Raw genomic sequence first — 20,533 nt, forward strand, 5'->3', positions numbered from 1 at the left:
ATAAAGGTGTCTCTTGACTGTAGACTTCGCCTACCTCCTCAAGACTGCTCATTTGATTGGATATTGTGAAGTTGTTTCATTTAACTGTGGGAATAATTCTGCTATCACTCACTCACTCTTCTGCTGATCAGTGTCTTCCTTCTTTTTAAGAACGATTCTAAATCGGTCTGCTTCAGTTTTTGCTGTTTCTCCAAAAGTTTGTTTTTTTTCAGTGATGGCCTCCATCACTTGCATCAACATCTCTTTGGGCCTCATACAGAGAGTTCCAGTGAAAAGTCCAAAACTTCAAGCCCAACGCTTGGCATTAACTCTAGATCTTTTATCTACTTAATTTATCAGTTAATTGCTCATCAGTTAATTATCCGATTACTTTTGAACCTTGGAAAATGATATATGCAAAACAAGGACTGCTGAAAGTCTCCACTTTAATCGTATCTCGCTTGATCAGTGTGGTGATGTGCAGAGGCAAAACTACAAAAATTATATATTTGTCTAAAAACTTCCTTTTTTTGACTAAAATCAAAAAAGAGAAAAGGGGAATCTGTGTTTAAAGGACTGCTGAGAGGCAATTAGCACTCAAGCACAGATATTTGTCTTAATGCTGATAAAATTTTAGAATCATTCAGTGTGTCATTAATTTGTGAACTTTGGGGTTTAGACAAAGTACTTAATTACCTGCTTTAATTACCGCAAGGATTCTTGGAATTCGTGTGTGGATGGACTCTGGTATACATTTTAGACAGAACCGGGTTAAACAAATATGATTTATGCAGAAAAAACACCTTCCTGTGTTTGTTGACACTTTTGTGTCAACTTTTATTTTGTCTAAAATTTTAAAATGCATAATTTTTCTTATTTTTGTTGTTGAAAAAACATTTTGGAAATACTGCTTTTATAGAGGGTACTTTAAACTAATGTAAATGTCTGGGTGATAATTGATCGGTCATGCCAGATAAAATAGGTTGCATTTGGTCTCGCTGAAGGTTTCGCAAATGTTAAAAACACAATGTTTACCCATTTATTTGAACCTTTAAAGTTTAAAGCTCTTAAGATAATACTTCACACTGCAGAGTAAGTTACATCAGCGACCTGTCAGATGTATTGAAATCCCAGAGCCACCTGCTGCCACCTCAAGACAAGACAGTATAGCAAGGACACTACAGCTGCTGTTCTTCTTCTTTGTCATGAAGGCACATCTCACGCTGATACAGTGTATTTCATTTCAATCAGTGATTGCAGCTCTGCCAGTTACTGCCTCTGTCAAGTAGTATACAAACAGGACTGGGCCTGTGTCATTGGATCCCCAATTCTGCCTTCCTGTGGTTCTTATATATCTTATAACAGTGATATATACGTTTACTATTAGTTGTGGTATTTTTCTGTTATTACGAATGATTCTGGGAGACATCAATAACCAATTTAGACAGTGTACCATTCATGTATTACTGCAACTTTCTAATTAAGTATAGCTGACCTTAAGAACACTTTGGATGCATTCAAAGGGTATAAGCTGAAGGTCATCAGTGCTCATTTTAGTGCCAGACTGGTTCTAAAACCTGCAGACTAGTGTGAAATACATGGCCTGTTTTCGACTGGGTGAAAAAGATTCACTGCAAAGAATAGAATAGCCTCCTTTTGTCATATCACCCATCAACCTATTTCCTTTCTTTTTCCAGCTCATTCAGTCCTTCCTAGTTTAATTTGCTCCTTAAATCACCTCCCGCTGCCTCTCCTCTCTCTTCCTCTCCAATCTCTGGATGTTTATTCGTTTATGAGAGGAGGTTGGGAACAGCAGGTGCGAGGCCTGCACAAAACACCAGAGAAGTGATTGAATTTGGTGTGGGCAGTAAATTGTGTGGACATATGCGCACTGCACAGCGTGGAGATGGGCACAGGGCAGTGTGGATGCATATCTCTGTCTGGCTGTATTGCTGACAGGGCGCAGAAACCACAGAGTAGGGGTGCCAGGCGGCATCAGAGAGCGAGTGAGCGAAAGAGACTGAGGATTGGGACCTGACATAGTTTCAGAGTCTCTGTCTCTATAATCTGACTCTTAAATTGTCGTGGATGTTTTCTGCCATGTTGCAGAAAGAGAAGAAGAGAGCTGAGTGTGTTTTGGGGAAAAGTAAAGAGGAGTGAGAGCATTAGGACCGTCATGCAAACCTTCAAGTGTCTTCTGTGGCATTCAGGAAAATGTTCTCCACAGTCCTGAGCCCGAGTCTTTCCACGGCCCCACAGGACGCCTCCCCTGGCTGAGCTAATTGATCAGATTACAAACCTTTGCTTCTTTCACTCTAATTAGCATTAGTGCGCCGTCAACTAAATAGGTCGGGAGCAGGTCTCGGTCCTCGACTCTTGCAAGCGATTAAGATCTTTTGCCACAGCGGTGACTATGGTCATAACTTCATTAATGACTTGGATGACTTTTTCCAACTCTGCTGGTCGCAGTCCCCCTGGGGAGGTTACGTCTGAAATTTGCTTCCCTGCAGCATAACGATCTTTGACTAGATTTAGCAGGCTTCTAGTTTTACTTTGTAGCTGTTTAGATGTATGCCAACCGTATTGGTTTTGATGAATCATGTTTGTTATCGTGATCATCCTCTCACTGATAACTATGGTGTTAGAAACTATCATTTTCATCAGCACAAGCATGGCTGTAATCATTCTGATTTCGCCAGTGATTATCATTAGAGACATTCTCATCTTCCTCAACATCTACATCTCTGTAATTGTCTTCCTCCTCCCCCTCTGTAACACTATATACTCTTCCTTCCTCACATTTATCACTGTCTGAGTTCCCACCCAATCTCTCTTTATGGTTATGGCCATATGCACATATTCTGGTCTTTTCTGTAATTGCTAGTTTGGATTTAAAGCTTCTTTATGAATGCTAAGCTGTGCAAAACACTGTCTACCACTGTGAGCGAGCCATTTATCCTATAAACCAAGCTAGATTAAACAAATTTGGTCTCAGTTTGTCCACACTGCACATGCTACACTGCAGACTGGAACCTGACGTGCTTCCCATTTAAATGAATCTAATAGCTGTGAGTGCTTGTATGTACGTTGGACAAGATGTTGCTCTCACAATTCATTTCACACTTCGTTAGCAAGTGAAATTGTTGGTTGGATATACAGTATAGGAGGGAAGATCAATATATTACAGTCAGGTATTAGCGCTGCAGTCAGACACGGGCATCGGGGTTCGACAGATTGTGTAAACACCATTTCAGAAACACAATACGAAGTGCAGGGCTATGCCTCACAGCACACATACACACACTTACATATAGTTTCCTGGGAAATAAAGAACACCCAGAAATTCACAGACACACACACACACACAGACTTTTTTCTTTCAGTCCCCCAGTAATTTGAATGGAGTAAATCATCATTGTGTTTGGGAAGGAGATTGATGGCCAGGCTCAATGGTTTGGCCACCCATTCTATTTAGAACAGTGGGTCAGTCGGCCAGTTACGGATCCAACCTCTATTGTTGCCACCTGACATCACTATTCATCATCACACAGTCTGCATCCTGCCGCTGCTGTCTCAGGGCACAAACTGCTTTGTGTGGTACTTTGTGTGCATGTTGCAGGAAATGTGGCAAAAAGATGTATGTACTCAGAGGCTTTTGATGTATTAAAATGAATAACGGTGTAAATAACTCGTCCTTTAATGACTTGGGGTGTATTAGAACTGCACGGGAGAGTTTAACGCTTCATTGTGATGTAGCATGTATGGAATACATGTTATTTTATTATCTGCTCCTTTTGTTGCCTGCCTAATACATTTTGTAATTTAGGTTCTGTAAAGAAAAAATAATATTATTATATAACTTTTACAATAATGTGATGCTTATATTTTGAATGATCAGATTTAGCGTGTACTGGAGATATTCTGGTCTTGTTGTTTTCTTTTGTTAATAGGTTTTTAACTGATTTTCCAGACAATTTAGTCTGAAACGCTTTTTATTTATATTGCAGAATTGAACTGTAATTTGAATAGGAGTATGCCTCAAAAGTAACACATCACATCAGTGTTTTGTAATTTATTATGTATTTTTTATTACATTTGACACAATATTTAGGTTTATATTGAAATTTGTGTCCAGTGTTGAATTAAAGTTCATTTTTTGGGGGGATAAGATGGATAAAAGGAGACAGGAGAGTAGAGAGACGGGGATGACATACAGGAATTGGTCTGGGATGGATTCAAATCAAGCTCCTTTAAGCTTAAAGGCTGCCCAGTCATCGTATTACAGCAGCTGCTCGTGGAGTTATTTTAACACTTTTTCAAACATGTTCAAATTTAGTAATAAAATATTTCAGGCTTTGCAGGGGTTCCTTCTTTAACTTCAAAACCATTTTAAAAACAATGTGAGCAGTGCCCAGTAGACTTCTGGCGGGTGTGCCCACCAAAGGTCTGCTCACCTGCTGGTTAAGGTTTGAGTTAGGCTTGCAGTGTATGTCATTATATGTCTGCCCGTGCCTTGTTAAGTGATAACCTATAATTTAGTGTCTCGAAAATAGTGCGTCATTGTCCAGCTGTTATGATGTTGGGGTATGGGCAGCTTCCACGAATCCACCCAACTACATACGAGTGTTGCACATTGTTTCCTTCCTCCTGCAGTTGACAAACAGACTCATCGCTGCTGGTGTGACCAAAAAATTGAATTTGAGTGTAATGAGATCTCTAACAAGTTGAGCTAATTTTATAAACTCACTCAAATGACGCCAACACCAAAGAACATTTTACTTTGGATGTGTTAATAGACACTCTTAGGGAGCTGCAGCAGTTTGGAAATATTGAAGTCTTAAACATTTACAATTTTTGCTGTGTTCTTGCATGTTTGATTATATTCTCCTACGTGACTTTGCTCATATTTGTTCATTTATTTGTGATGCACAGTCACTATTCATAGAGCTATAGTTATTTATAACATTTCCTGTTTTTTCATTGTTATCATTTTATACTGCTATGCAGTTTCTGTGTAAATGTCACAACTTATTCCCTGTGACAGAGAGCAGTGTGTTTTGAAGAGAAGCTGTGCAATGATAATGGCCTTGCTAGATGTGTTTTACTGAAGACTGCTTACACTTACTTGCTTCAAGTTGCCTTTGTTTTCAACAGTTTCCACTAGCAACCTAAGCTGAGCTGCTAATGTTTTTATATAGTTACAGTTTTGAGGAGGAGGTAACAACATAGCCCGAAGTATGGGTAGAAATCTGCATATGTACTCACCGTAGTAAAGAGCACAACTTCTTGACACAAAAGCTTTAAGTGGGTAGTAGAAGTGTGGACAGGGTATGAGGGAAGTATAAAGATTTCATGACAGCCAGGATTGTGTCTTCTTCACCTAAAAAAGACATGACACTGTGAAAGAACTGTGTGTTGAGTGTCTGGCCTCTTTTTGCCCCGTGTTACTCATAACCAGGCAGGACATTTCCCATCTGCAGGTTGTACCACAGTCATGTTTCTGATGCTTCATTTTCTGTCAGCTGGCTCAGTCAGAGTTTGATTTCAGGGTGAACTCCCTTTCTCAGTCCCCGAAAAGAAGGAAGTGAGAGGGAGAAGAGAGAATCCTCCAAGGTCACTTTTGGTGTCTCTCCACTGGAGTCAGTGAGTTCCTGACAAGCCAGAGACAGGTTCAATTTCTCGCTGACTGTCAGGAGCTCCCTGTTTTTTAAATGCCTGTGAGACAGATATAAGCAGAGGAAGATGTTGCCTGACTTTTCAGTATTATCTGAGGGGCATTCTTTTCTCCAGCCTTATCTCTCTGTCAGTAATGGGCCTTCTGTGATTCCTGCCAGATATCTGCTACGGATGGACTGGTAGGCTGGCAGATAGAGCAAAGCTTTCCCAGATACTGTAGATCTAGAATGGGCTGTTTTTCCACGTGTTCCTGCCCCTCGGTGATTGGTAAAGCTGGGTGACCGGCAGTTTGACAGGCACCGCACCTCTGCTTCTTAGTAAAGTAGAGGAGGGAAAAACAAGAGTGGGAGGAATGAATGATCTGAGGCGATGGAAGTGTTGCATGGTGAACTATCTTTGACCACCCCCTCAATCAAAAGTACAGAAAAAAAGGCATCTTTTTTTGCCAGGTGTGATGAGGACATGCATCACAGAGCTTTGATCTGACAGATCATGGACGTCTTCATCTGGCCCTCCTGGCTCTGAGCTTGTTGCTGCTTTTATTGTTTTGTGGAACAACCCACTGAAGGGTAGGATGCCATGTCAAAACTGTTTTTAGAGTCTTTGACGCTAAAGAGGAATGGAAACTTCAAAGACAGCAAACTGTGTGTGCCTGTGTGTGCCTGCGTGAGTGCAAGAGTGACCTAAACAATGCTGCCCTCCTGTTGACAAATTAATGATAAATTAATTGCCTGGTGAGCATGTGAACTTACAGTCTTCAAATTCTCTACAGGATAACCCCAACCCCCCCAAAGCAGTTTATCCGCCTTACAGGCTCTGAGTTAACTCTACAACTCTTCATTTTACTTGACTATGACCGATTAATGTTTGGGGAATTAGGGAGGAAATGCAGAGGGGTGGAGTGGAAGGGCTGATAAGAGAGTTGAAAGCAGCAGTGGGGAATGGAGTGGTACCAATAGGCAGGACTCCTGCTGTCTCCTCTTTAGGGAGATCCCTACTAGTGCTGTCCCTACTGCAGTGTAAGGACAGGCTCAGCCAGGGGTCTTTGAAGTACTGCTCTCTTATTATATGGATGAACTCCTTTGTGCTACTATTATATATGCAACGCACCATATCGGAAGACAGCTCCCATCCTTCAAAAAAAACTACAAATCTCTGCAGAGCCCAGCTGGCCGTGCAGAAAGGCTAAAGCTGTGAGGGACTGAGAGATTCTCAACATCATTGCTGTAGTGCTTTTATATTTTCAGATGTTTGGCTTACCACTCGAGAGACACAGAACAGCCTCTAATCAAAACACTCATTATAAAAAAGCTTTGGACTGCATTTTACTCCTGCGGTGGTTGAGATTGGGTTATCATTGACATTTAGCTTGATCTCGATTTCGTGCTATGTAAATTACCAGCTGCTGCAAGAAGAAACAGAATGCAACATGGAGATATCATGCCAAGTTGGTGTTAACCCCTCTTCAGCTCTGACACCGCAGCTGACATCTGTGTGTGTGTGTGTGTGTGTGTGTGTGTGTGTGTGTGTGTGTGTGTGTGTGTGTGTGTGTGTGTGTGTGTGTGTGTGTGTGTGTGTGACAACTCATTTGACTGGTTTAGTGACTTCATACAATCAAAGCCGTCCCTACGAAGGAAAAAAGTAAATCAATTAAAATAAAATAAACATTAATACAGATTAATACATGCCAAAAAAGAAGTGAGCATCTGCTGCAATCACAGTGGAAAGTTGTCTTACATCCATCTGACTGATGTCGTTAATTATATGATTTAGTGCAATTTAGAGTTGTAAGTAACAATTATTTTCATTACTGATGATTTTTTTTCTTGAAAATGTGATTGCCCAGGAAAATAGAGCTGCCACTGATTTTTTTCTTTGTCTATCCAACAGCCCAAAACACATTCAATGCCTTAATTCTTCATGGCATATATTCAACAAGGTGCTGGAAACATTCTTCTGAGATTTTGGTCCATATTGGCACAACAACTTCACACAGTTGCTGCAAATTTATTGGCTCTACATCCATGACGTGACTCTCGCATTCCACCACATCCTAAAGGTGCTCTACTGGACTGAGATCCAGTGACTGTGGAGACCATTTGAGTGCAGTGAACTTCATTTCATGTCCAAGAAACCAGTTTAAGATGGCACGTTATCCTGCTGATACTTAGGAGCCCAAGATGTGCCAAGGAAACATTCCCCGCACCATTTCATCACCATTAGCAGCCCGAACCGTTGATACAAAGCGGGATGGATCAACGCTTCCATGTTGTTTAAGCCAAATTCTGACCTAACCATCTACATGCTGCAGTGCAGAGTCTCATCAGACCAGGCAACATTTTTCCAATCTTCTACTGTCCAATTTTGTTGAGCCGATATGAATCAAAGCTTCAGTTTCCTGTTCTTAACTGAGAGGAGTTGGACTCGGTGTGGTCTTCTGCTGCCCATCTGCTTCAAAGTTGCACATCTGTGTTCGAGGATGCTCTCCTGCATACCTTGCTTGTAATGAATGGTTGAGTTGCTGTTGCCTTCCTATCACATCTTCTCTGACCTCTGACCCCAATAAAAGAACTGCCATTCACTGAATATTTTCTCTTGTTTGGAAAAGCTGTATAGATGTGAGCATACCTGAGGATTCCCGTAGTGCAGCATAGCCATATGCAATCAAGTGTTTGGTAGTCAGCTTGCACTTTTGTGCTGTAGCTGAATAACTATTTATTTTTACAGTAAAAGTGCTGTTATTACAGTGTGTTTTGACTTTGCTTATACCTTTAATGGCCTTTTAAACACGTTTTGCGTGGCTCTCTGGCTGTGGGGCTATGCAGACTTTAGTGTAAATCACCTGAATACTCCCCTGTGTGGCATGATCTCAACACAAACTGAATGTTATAACCTTCACGAGGTTGGATTTATTGCCGGGCTGTTGCATTGGATTGCACTAGGTGTACCATTAAAATGGTAATTCAGTGTAAGATGAAAATGGCAGTCTTTGCTGTAAATGTTTGAAGCCAAATAGAAGATGTAACAACAGGGTGTGGGGGGTGTTCTTGATATCCTTGAGTTTTATAAGGGCTCTAAAACAAGTCTGAAACTATTCTATATTCACAACACCAGAAGTATGTTTAATAATTCACCTAGATAGTTTCCTCCTTTTTATATCTCTCCATCTCGCTCACTCTCTTTCTTACGACCATTTGCAAGGTCAGTGGGTGCAGAAGGTTGGGCTTTAGTTGTGTTTTTCCGTCGTCACTCCTCAGAGTGGCAGGCTGCGACAGACTTAAATAGGGAGGGAGAGAGAGAGAGTCTCCACAAATATAAGATCTGTGTCTGTCGGGGAGCAGCGGCATGCTTGTAGTGCGCTTAGTTTTTAAGTCTTGTTTCTGAGTAATAACTGGGCAATAAACGTTGTGTGGAATTTCTATAACGTGCGCAAACCCACAGTGTAAGGGGACGCACTTTTACTCACAGGCTATTTATTTCCCGGCTGACGTGGGAGCGAGAGAGCGCTGGCTAAACTGTCGGCTGGGCATCTCTGCGCGCCGGGAAGAAGAGGAGAGAAAGCAGCGTTGACCTGCTGGGATTTAAAGACATCCGCGTTATTGTTTGTATTTTCTGTGAGGTCTCAGACTCCGGCTCTCTCCTCTGTGGGTAGACTACACACTCAGTTGCGATGACTGTACTGAATTATCCGCCGGCTGTCTGTAATTTCTCCAGCGAAACCAGCCCCACCGCCACCCGCCCTTAGAATAAAGCTGCTGTAAAGCGAGTCAGCACCGTCGCCGTTGTCTAACAGCTGGGATTTTACACTTTACCATGTCTTGAGACGTGGAAGGGAAGCTGCAAAGATGATGACAGTGAGTATGGATTCGTTTAAATGACAGTGATGTTGCATCGAGACTACTTTTAGCTCATCTCCCGGCTTCGGCTTTAATTTTGACCGATAATGGTGGTACTGAGTAGGGGTCAGCTTGGTCACAGTAGCGGGTGACATCCGCGGTGTGATTGTGTGATATCTGGGCGTTTCTGTCACCGCTGTTGCCGGGGGCATCGGGTTCCTCCTGGGACTTTTTTGGGAACATTACATCATTTGAGTAGCCTATGAATGACTGTGCAAATTGAAGAAACACATGCGGGTTGCCTTTATTTATTTATTTCTTATGACGTGAGTGCTGTCTTGTTCCAGTCGGTGTTTCTGTTTCAATAAATATGTTGCCAGATGTAATCGTGCGGCTGCCACGCGTGGAGAAATGTCACTTGGTCTGAGCTCGACGCACGCAAAAGACTGGGCGTATGCGATGATGCCCCTTTGGAAACGACCGACAGAGTTGTGAGAGTAGTCTTTGGCATAAATTAAAAGGCCAGCCCCCACACCCACCCCGAACACCCAAACGCCCGCCCGGCTGCTGCGGGATGGAGGGGAATAGGTGCAGCTGTCAATTTGCATGTATTCCCGTATTTTGTTGGCCGAATCCAGCCTATAGTCTGCCTGCGCTCGCTTAATCCCACGGCGGATCAGCTTTAGCAGCCCCAGTCTGCCCTCATACAGCGCCTTCCGCCTCTTTCTCTATTCTATTTTCTCTAAATACTTTACATGATTAAATTATTTTTAATCGGGCTCTCGTGACCGTCGTGTATCGACGCGTTAACGCGCAGACACCCGGCGGTGTTTGGAGGCTACAGGAAATGAGAATTAACACTTGAAGAAAAGGATTGGTGACCGAGATTTTGAAACGCGATCGTAGCTTGGATATAGGCTACTCTGCTTCTGCTTAGCGGTCTTTCCACGCTGGGGAGGAAAGCCCACCCAGTTCCTGAATCTATTTCTTTACTTATAAAGGGTGGCGAAACCAAAATGAAAGCCTGGTGAGGCTTTTCATGAGCAAGCCGGTAAGGTTGTTGTCTTCTGTAAGCTCCTGATAAACTGATCACGAATCCGAAAATACGAACAGCCTTGCTACATTTCCAAGCCTAAATGTTACACTGTGTTTTACAATCTCATAACAGTGACGGATGGCGCACTGGGCTGCTAAAAACGGCTCTAATCAATTACTATAGCATTAGCCCACAAGAGCGCAGGTATAGTGTCGTGCGCCCTTAAGTCCTCCCCCTTCATTTGTAAACACAAAGAAGCTCCTGGAGCTTTTCATGCCAGGAAACTGATTATGGGATGTTACATGTTGTTACTGTCTGGGAAATGAAACTAATGAGACGTTCTTGTGCTGAACTTGTTCATCACGCAGGGAATTAATACTAAATTTGCTCTCCTTCCAGTCAAACTGAAGGTCTCAACACCTCAGTGGCTATGCACTACACAACCAAAGTTTTCTTTCATAACATTGCTCTAACTAGGTAAGAACCACCTGCTGTGCTTCATGACAAAAATCTTATATTTTGTGTCCCCACTCCTGTATCTGGTGCAGACAGCATCCCTGCAGCAGCTCCTCTCCTATTCTCTTTGACCTGTTAGTATTTCACGCAGAAATGCAACGTCCTCAGCGGAGGGAGGCTTTATTTTTCTACACCACATCAGCACTTTTTATATCTAGTCTCTAAGATGCTGAGTCACATTCCCCCCCCCCCCCCCCCAGTGTAGATATTTTCTGCATGGTGTTGTGATGCCTGGTGTCTGCACAGGTGTGATCCAGTGGCCATGTCTCAAGAAAGCTTTTTGTCATTAAGATAATACTGTGTTAACATTTCTCTCTCATTTGTCTTCTGCAAGAGGCAAAACTACTGCAAGTCCTTGTGGTCTAAACCAGTAATCAGCAATCTTCATAATTAATTTCAGCTCATAATGCGGTCGCGTAGGAATGTGTCGTTAATTTCTCTTTGCCCTGGGAGAGATTTTGGTGCGCTTTGCTTTTCATTATGCTTTAAAAGTGTTGAGGCTCCATGATAATGTGCTCCTTTAGAGACAAGACTAACTCTGTGAGAGAAGGCTCAGGTCAAGTTGAGATTTGTGGACGGCTGTAAACACCGTCGACGTTTTCATTAGCTGGGAACTAATCAGTCAGGTGGAGACTGGGGCGCTGCGGGAGCATCGCAGTCAAGGTTAGAGATCCGCTCCAGACTCATCTGTTCGTGTCACAGTTTGGTGTGTTGTGTACTGACATGTCGTTGTCACTCACTCTCAGCTCCTCACTGTTTTGTCCCTGTGGAGCTTAGCAGACGTAGGAGGGAATGGCAGCATTTATTATTCTGAGATCTCTGGCCGCACAGACTCTGCCTTCGCTGTGTCTATGTGTGTCAAGCCATTAACGCATACACATTTAACAATGTACAGGAATGTAAAAGGAATGGGATTATCTGTTAGGCAAACAAGCAAGAGTAGGAGAGTCCAGAGCACTGCGAATTTAAGGCGAGAGGAAAACAAGTACAAAAGAGACAGTGACTGCAAAATGTTGTGCAGAAAGGAAGTTCCCTGCAGGACAGGAAGTTTTTGTGGTTGCCCGACTCAAACCACAATACCCGTGTGACTAATCTAAGTCTACACACTTCCCTAAATTCTTTTTGACGCCTCCTTTTTTTTTATGTCATTTCACTGATTCTGTCAGACCAACAACATGGCCCATGTTCCCTGTACCACATTTTTCTTTAGGGTACTGTCTCCCCAGTCCTAAATCTCTTTCTCTGTCTCTTCTTTTTTCATTACAGGATTATAGGGAGGATGGCATGGACCTGGGGAGTGACGCATCCAGTCGCTCCAGCTCAGAGTCCAACTCCAACAAGGTCACACCTTGCTCCCCTTCTCTTGACCTGGCTACTTTAGAGGACTACAAATCCTCCCCCTCTCTGGACCTGGTTACCTTAGAGGACTATGAGGAAGATGAGGACTACCAAGAGTATAAGAAGAAGGTGATAGAAGAGTGGGAGAGTGAGTATGGAGAGGACTATACCTCTCCACAGCCCTCTGGTGAGGGGGACGGCAGAGAAGGCATTGTGAGTGCTGACAGTGCTGGTGAAGGCTACAGGAAGACAGTGAACAGTCGCAGCCTTGCTGAAGAATTCCAGGATGTCAAGACCATCCCGCCCTTACCGGCCCCCAGCGGACGCACCGCCACGTCATCCGCAGCCGTCCCCGATGAACTGAAGCAAAACGGCAATCTGATTTTGCCTAGGAACAACCAGCCCCAATCTCCTGGCACACCGCAGGCAGGCACGGGGACTCCTAAGTCCAGCCACCGGAGCACCAGTCAAGGCAGGGGGAGTCGCAGCAGTGGCGGAGGCAGTGGTGGAGGAGGAGGAAGTGTGGGGACTGTGGGGATAATGCGAGGATACAGAGAAGAGGAAGGGGTAGAAGAAGAGCCTCTGCCCACCATGGACTGGGCAGCCCTGGAGAGACACCTGGCTGGGCTGCAGTGCAGAGAGCAGGAGAACCATAACCTCAACCAAAACCAGAACCACAACATGGGCAAGACCAACTACACCTCAGTGAGTGTGCAAGGATTTTTCTTTTTTGTATGTTATTTTTGGGAGTTGAGATTTTGTCCTCTTTTATCTATGTGTGTCAGAGGTCATCAAACATAGTGCACCGATGGGCAGCTGTAATCCAGCAGTTATCTGTGTCAGACGGACCCAGGAAACATGAGGTCAGGTTAGCTGGAGGAAGGTCGAGAGATTAGTCAGCTAATGTAGCGCTAAGCTATGTGGCCCAGCTCCTATCCATTATGGAAGTCTGTACAGCTGGAAGGAAATGAAGTGGGGCAGCAAAGCAACAGGGTTTCAGTTCATCTTACTTCAGATTCAACTGGATGTCCAAGAAGTACACAGATTTAGCTGAGACAACTTTAAAACTATAGATCTACGACTAAGAGTTCATACTGATGAGTCCTGACAGCATTGTAACAACGATTTGTTGCTGACCTTAGAGAGTTACGTCTGTCTAACCTAATTTCTACAAGTTCTAAAAAAATAAAACAGTTGTGGCCATGTAGTGTTTCTACCAGAAGAGGTCAGTGTTGCGTTGACATTAAGCAGAGAGGTGCCGTAGGCCTTTCATGCCTCACCAGCAGCACCAGCAGGAGAGGCTGTCATGATTCACTTACTAATTTATTGCATTACTCAGTTTAAATCACAGTCTCAGCCAGAGCTTCATGGTTTGTTGTCAGTTTATGGGTCCAAAAGGGTGTAACTTTAAAATATTTAGGGTGGGAGTGGGAAAAAATTGTTTAGAGCTGCTAGAGCTCCATCGCCAGTTGTCACAGAGTAAAACTAAGTGAGGGCAAATGAAAAGGCTGGATTGGTGTTCTCTATTGATGTGCAAGCACCAAGGCATTTTCCCCCGATGCGCACACATAATGGCTGCAACCTAGTGCTATTGTGAGTGTGTCGTGTGTGTTGTGCGTCTTTGTTTGTCTCTCCTGGAGGCCCTCTCTGTCTCCCTGAGGCATGTCAGGAATGCAGCGGGAGAAGTGGGGGATGAGCGGAAGGAAAGAGGGAATAAAAGGACAGGAGGAGGACCGGGCAGTTCAGGGCCACATTTGTGTCAATGTTCATTACCTGCTGTCCAGCTTAAAGTGGACGATCACCTCCTTAGAATGGGAAAAATCTGCTCCCTCTCTCTCCCTGTCTCTCGATCCCCTCAGGCAGTGGGCTGTGATATAATTGACCCGGGTGGAGGAAAATCTCTCAAAAGAGGGCCTCTGTGTCCACATGTAGCTACTACTTTCTCCATGCAGCTGCACAAGCACATGAAATCATGCATATGCTCCTCAGACATTTTGATCTTTGCTTGTGCCTTAGATATGAGTGCATCGAGGCTCGGAGTAGTAGATAAGAGATCAAGTGGTCTTGATGATGATAGTGACACAACATCCAACTATCTCTCCAGGAAAAGCCTGAGAAAAACCGGGCCTCAGATTTCAGTGCTCTAGATAAGAAATTGGAATTAGTGTTGTAATCCCACCAGAGCAGGGAGCAGAAGTGAAACACTGGAAAAGGCAGGAGATATAAAATAATATATCCTGGACAATCCCACTCTGCTTTTGCTATTTCTGCAGAACTATACCCATCAGATTTGACCACATTCATTAAAAACTAATAATAATTTGATGGTTTGGTTCCTTTAATCTTTCATTGTATCTCCAAGCTTCCATATACAGTAAAGGCCAGACTCTGTTAGCAAGCAAAAAAAAGGAGTCAAGTGCAAATTTGACACTCCCAAAAGATATCTTCGGTTTATTTCTGTGTCTGGGGTTGTTCAGATCTCTTAATTCTGAAACCTGCTGGTCTTGGCCAACACTCGGAAGAACAGAGAGACTGGTGCTTTTAAAATGTTGTTAAATATTTAGTCGTCCTGTCAAGCAGAACCCACCAGTGAACCAGTGCATCAGCTGGTGCACACAGGGGTGGGTCTGTCTGGTATGTCGCTGGAGGTCCAGTGGGATGGAGATATTCATGCTTCACTTGAGCTTCAAAAGCATCTAAGCCTTCAGAAAAAGACTGGGACGCAGTAAAGTCCACAACTAATAATCTGTAGCGGTCACTTTGTGTCTGAAGACTGGGTTAGTTAATGTGCTGTAGTAACAGAACTGAGTTTTGCTTCTATATATGTAAAGAAATGCGGAAAACATTCAAGTGTCAGTAAAATCAATGGTGCACTGAGTGCACCAGACTGGACACATAGAAGGCTTTTCTGCAAATTTATCCTGCTCAGTTCTCAGTGTCTTTGCTTTTCTGGTAGAAAATTACAGCTGAATAGTTGTATTAGCTACTACTAAGCCGTAGATTTATGGAAAATGTGATGGCTGCACTGTGTTCTATGCCATGAAAAGCTACAGTTATTGAGCACGTTGTTTTATTTCCACTTTATTTTGTATTAAGTCTTGTTGTTGCAGGTGTGTTTACTTAGGGTGTGGCTTTTGGCTCCTGTAATCTCAGCGTCTGCCTTTGGGCTACAGGCGTGGCGTCCGGAGAATTCATGGTGATGAGGGGCCCGGTGGATTTTTCAAAAGTTGTTTCTAATTAAATCTGGAGGCACGTGGCAAAGAGGGCTCCGCAGGGACCTCAAGTACACCGGGGGTAAATTACCTCTAACCCTGCATTTAGCTCTGCACTCCTGAAAGGTGAATGATAACATTAGTCTTCCTATCCGGACTTGAGGTTAAAAAAGCAGAAATGGGCTCGGGCTACATGTATGGTTATCCGCATGCAGAAATTTGCCTGTGTGTTTTCTGAGGTACGTGCTGGAGAAGTATTAAATCTGTGTCTACAGGCTAGTTCTTTTTCAATCTCAGAGTGCACACACCCAGACTTACTCACACAATTTGAAAACACCCCACGGGCAAACTGGCAAAAAAGAAAAAAATATAGGACCTGTGCTGACACCTGCACAAGCTTAAAAGTGCGAGCATGCTCTCTCTCTCACACACACACACACACGCACACACGCACACACACACACACACACACACACACACACACACACACACACACACACACACACACACACACACACCGTCATGATAAGGCTGAGGCATTTACTTCATATGTTTCACAGCATTTTGTCAACTCAAGGAAAACCAGTCTATGTTTTACTTTAGCAACATCCTGATTTGAATACTTGACACTGAGTTTGGAAAGCTGTAACAGAAAGTTGTTTTTGGAATCTGTCTCCCCTAACCCTCAGCCTGCCATGCCCCCCCCCCCCCTCCCCTCCCCCCCATATTACTGTAGGGTCTTTGCCTTACAACATAAAGCACTTTGAGGTAACTGCTGTTGTGATGTTGCACTATATAATTAAAATTGAATTGAACTTAATAATATGTCCTGTGAATGTGCTCCATCCTTATGTAAATTCCCAAGAAAATTGCTACAGTTCGCTTCTAAATCGTTGATAACGTAATCATAAATGGCTCATTACTGCATAACTATCAGTATGTGTGAGATTACATATTGCCAACAGTTATCTTAGGACAGATGTGATGATTCACCTTTGCTCCTCCCCAGCTGTCGGAAGAAGTAATAGGGTGATGAACAGAACCTTGTATCGCAAGTGTCGCTCAGGCACACCATATAAAGAGTAAAAAGGCCACAAGCCAGATGAAACTGTACAACTGTGGAGTGCTTTGCCCCAGAAAAGCACTCAAGGGCCGTGGAAAATAAAAGAATGTGGAGGAATCAGAGAGAGGTTAGAGAAAAGAGCAAAGAAAGAGATCGCTTTCTCTTTTTCTCTTTTTGCACTCTGTGTTTATGTACAAGTTCAGCAGTTGAACCATTCGCCAGCCTCCACTAACAACTTAACGACTACCTTCACCCACAACTCAGACTGTGCCACGTATAGAGGGAGAGAGGCGGCGGGTAAAAGACTAAAGAAATTGCAGGGTTTGGGAAGTCACGAGCACATTTATAAAGGCTATAAATAGGTACAAACAATCTGTATAAAGAGGTTGCACTAGAGTTACGTCTTGAATGGGGGAAACAAATCGGTGAGGCCTGAAATGAGCGATAGCTGTAATAAGCAAGAACCTGTCAAAGTGAACAGGAGCTCATAGGATGTGCATAAGTCCAGAATTGTGGTTTGAATAAAAATGGAGGCAGCCCAAATAGGAAAGGATAAAAAATGGTTAATATGTAAATGAGTTGGAGGAAACTTTAGAGATTGGGGGCATGGCTCTAACCAGGTGTAGAGAACTCGTGGTGGAGCACTAGTGTCTGGTTCAGCCTCCATGGCTTAACACTGCTCCAGCACTGTGTTTGAGTGTGTGTCCATGTGCAGATACCCGCTGAAACATGCCCAACCCTCCACACACCAAAGCTCGTACACACACTCACTCATTATACAACTCACTGCACTGTCTGTGCTTTAAAGTAAAGCAGTCTTCTGTCTCCTGTCAGTCCACACATGCACAAACTCAGCTCACTAAATCATATCAAAGGATATATTTGTATTCTCATAGTATCCTGAAAGTCTGCCAGTGCTGGCAGATGCTTTTTTTTTTTCCTTTTTTCTTTCTTTTTTTTCCGTGGAATATTTTTCATCTCAGCTTAACCTTGGATTCCTCACAGCAAGTCGGGCATTTAACTCAGGTAAAGAAGAATGTGATCAGTTTGTAAAAGTGTGCTCTGTTTCCAGCTTCTCAGACTTTTCCGTGTTTATACATTGTGATGTGGAAACAAATCTTTCATGCACAAAGTTGAATGAGTTGTTTGGAAAGCAGCTTTAAGTGTATTTATAACTGAGTGCACGACATACTTCTGCTGGGAGATGTTGTTTTTTGACTTTGTGCGTTGCTCAAAAAGTTCAATATTTTGAGTATAGAACCAGAACAGAACCAGATGCACATCCATAGATCTCATTTTCCTTTGAATGAAGTTGTGACCCTTTAACAAAGAGCAGGTTCATGCTGCCTTCTTTGTTGCCCCTTTTTTTTGGTCAAAACACAATGTGCTGCACACGTGTGTTTGAATTCTGTTTTAAATAAGCAAATGTTTGCACCATACAGCTGCTTTGAATGAAGGGGCAGAGAAAGTTTTGTGAGACACAAAGCCCTGCTAAAAGAACTAGCCACGACAAAAAGCCAGGCAATCAAAAGCTTTATGTTGCCTCTGGATAACCACGTCTTCTGTCTGCTCTGTAAACACAGAATAAAAGACTGAGATAAAGTGCAGACGGTTAATGCATTTCACCTGTGTTATCAGTGGGCTGTTTCTTTTTCTTCTATTTTTTCCTGGTGAAAGAGGAAGGGAAGCTGACAGAAGCAAAACACAAGAATAAAGTACCTTAAATGGGTAAAAATCAGTGATTCACAAGAACAGTCAGTCAGTTAGCTCTAACACTAATGGTGATTCAGCTTGTTCATTCATCCTAATGTGCCTCTTGGCCGACTGTCTACTGAGTAGGCCCACACTGACCCCACACCCTCAAACATCCAACGACCGGTGAATAAGTGAAGTCAGTTTGACAGTTTAGTTAGTCTGGTATACCAAAATCAGATGTTTTGCTGCTTAGATTTATCTACCTGCAAAGTCTACGCACAAAGGCAACACAAACATCGGAGATAAACCACACGTTACTAAGTTCAAGTTTCTTAGACGGCATGCATGGGAGTGGTGCCTAAACTGCTCTTGTCTGGTGTCAAAGTACAGCTTAATGAGCTGCCTGATAACATCTCCACAGAACCAGTAAACTGACACAAAAACACCACCTATGTGTATTTATAACAATACTGTGATAGTATAGATGTGGCTAAACTGACAGAGACGGGCATCCCATCTGGGTACTTAAAGTGGAAGCACTACCAGTTTGGTTGATGATCCAGAGAGTGATGTCACCCAGGCGAGCAAGCAGGAACTAGACAGAGGCACCGCTGTGACTGGAGATAAATGGCACTTTTAGGTGGAAATTCACAGCCTACAGCTACACATTCCTCTGCCTCTTCTGTCTCACACTGATGAACTCACAAAAGCTCACGCGAGCACACCCTTCCACTGATTTACTCACTCGTGACTCACCACAGTGTGAGAAAGGTGGATAAAATGCAAAGTCAAAACCTCTCTTCAGCATGTGTTATATCCTATCCGGCATGGAAGTCAGCTTAGGCTCTGACTCGTTTTACTACACTGCTGCAAATCTTCACCTTCTCCCCTTTCCCTCGCCGTTTAAAACGTCCCCTGTCCTTCACTACTGTTCCCACTCCCATTCCAAGCTAATTGTTTTCTTCCTCTAGCTGTCAGGAGGCATTATAGCCTAATGTTTTCACACAGCCAAAGTAACAGCAGGACACCATTTCCCCCCTCCTTGCTTGGTTCCCCCTCTCCACCCTATATGAAAACTATCAAAGAGAGGCGCAGGCTGTGAGTGGCAGAGCGTGCTGTGGAGGAAATAGAGGTTTATGTAGCAGCGAGGAGATGGCCTCCAATGTCATAGCTTTGTGTCAGAATGCATACAACACAGCCACTTCAGAGCTGAGCCGAGTACACACATACACTACACACAGGCTGGCTGTATAAGTAAAAACAGGGCTGACGGAGATAAAAAACAAAAAACAAAAAAAAAAAAACAAGGTTTGCTTTAAGAAAAGAGGGTGTTTTGCTCCCAGTAAAGGATTGAAAACTCCTATCCATCACCTATCCATCTCTGGTCAGAGATGGATGCACATATACAAAGAGACACGTAGTAGCCTGTGTTTCTGTGCATTTACATGGGTGGAGCTGAAACATGAAACACTGGTCTTCTCTGCTCCTAATTATAGAGCGTGTGCTTGGGTGTATGTGTGCATGTGTAAGAGGTAGAGATGTGGGCTGTAAACGAAGTCTAAAAATACGAAACGTGTTTATTCACGTCTGCAGAAAGAGGCAGATTTTAAAAAAGAGGTTTTCTGTCTCCATGGCTGTGTGTTATCTAAGCTGTTAGTCTGTTCATGTGAGAGACAGAGAAAGAGATATTGTGCCAGGCCATGCTGAGATCTTCATCTGTTGCTGGAGAGCACAGAACATTTTCATCCCTTCACATACCGACAGCAAAAAAAAAAAACATTTCATCAGATTAAGGGAGGGCTGCAGCTAATGACTGACCTGCTGATAATTTTCTAATTAAACACTTCATTGTGAAGGTTGTGAAGTTAAAACAAAGAACAAAAATAAAGTTTGAGCCTGTGGTGTCCCTAAAGCAAAAGATGACCTCTTTATAATGCTTTTTTTAATTGCTCCAACCAACAGTAAACATCATCAGCCAAGACAGAGGCAAGTAGAAAATCAGTAGCTAAAAGTGGGGGAAGGTTTGGACATTTATGCTTTTCCAGTGTACATTACAGCAGTGCAGTGGTTAGCGCTGTCACCTCACAGCCAGGACGTTCTTGGTTTCAGGATGGTTTTTCAAGGACATGCTCGTCAGGTAGACTCAAATTGGCAGTGGGTGTGAGTATGACAGTGTGTGGTT

General features: G+C 43.2%; 1 protein-coding gene across 4 annotated transcripts in view; it reads left to right on the plus strand.

Moving 5' to 3' along the window:
* The window catches only part of schip1 (schwannomin interacting protein 1), a 239,999-nt gene that overhangs the window by 188,286 nt on the left and 31,180 nt on the right, over positions 1–20,533 (plus strand). The window contains exons 1-2 of one of the 4 annotated variants that reach the window (XM_080889900.1): positions 8,965–9,509; positions 12,310–13,086. In XM_080889900.1, the coding sequence (XP_080746026.1) occupies positions 9,501–9,509; positions 12,310–13,086 (786 nt within the window). In that variant the 5' untranslated portion in view covers positions 8,965–9,500. Of the gene's footprint in view, positions 1–8,964; positions 9,510–10,170; positions 10,543–12,309; positions 13,087–17,458; positions 17,683–20,533 lie in introns of those variants that run through there. The other 3 variants (XM_080889899.1, XM_080889898.1, XM_080889901.1) reach the window with 3 other exon arrangements.

Source organism: Rhamphochromis sp. 'chilingali' (genome assembly GCF_963969265.1).
Source record: "Rhamphochromis sp. 'chilingali' genome assembly, chromosome: 8".
NCBI lineage: Eukaryota > Metazoa > Chordata > Actinopteri > Cichliformes > Cichlidae > Rhamphochromis > Rhamphochromis sp. 'chilingali'.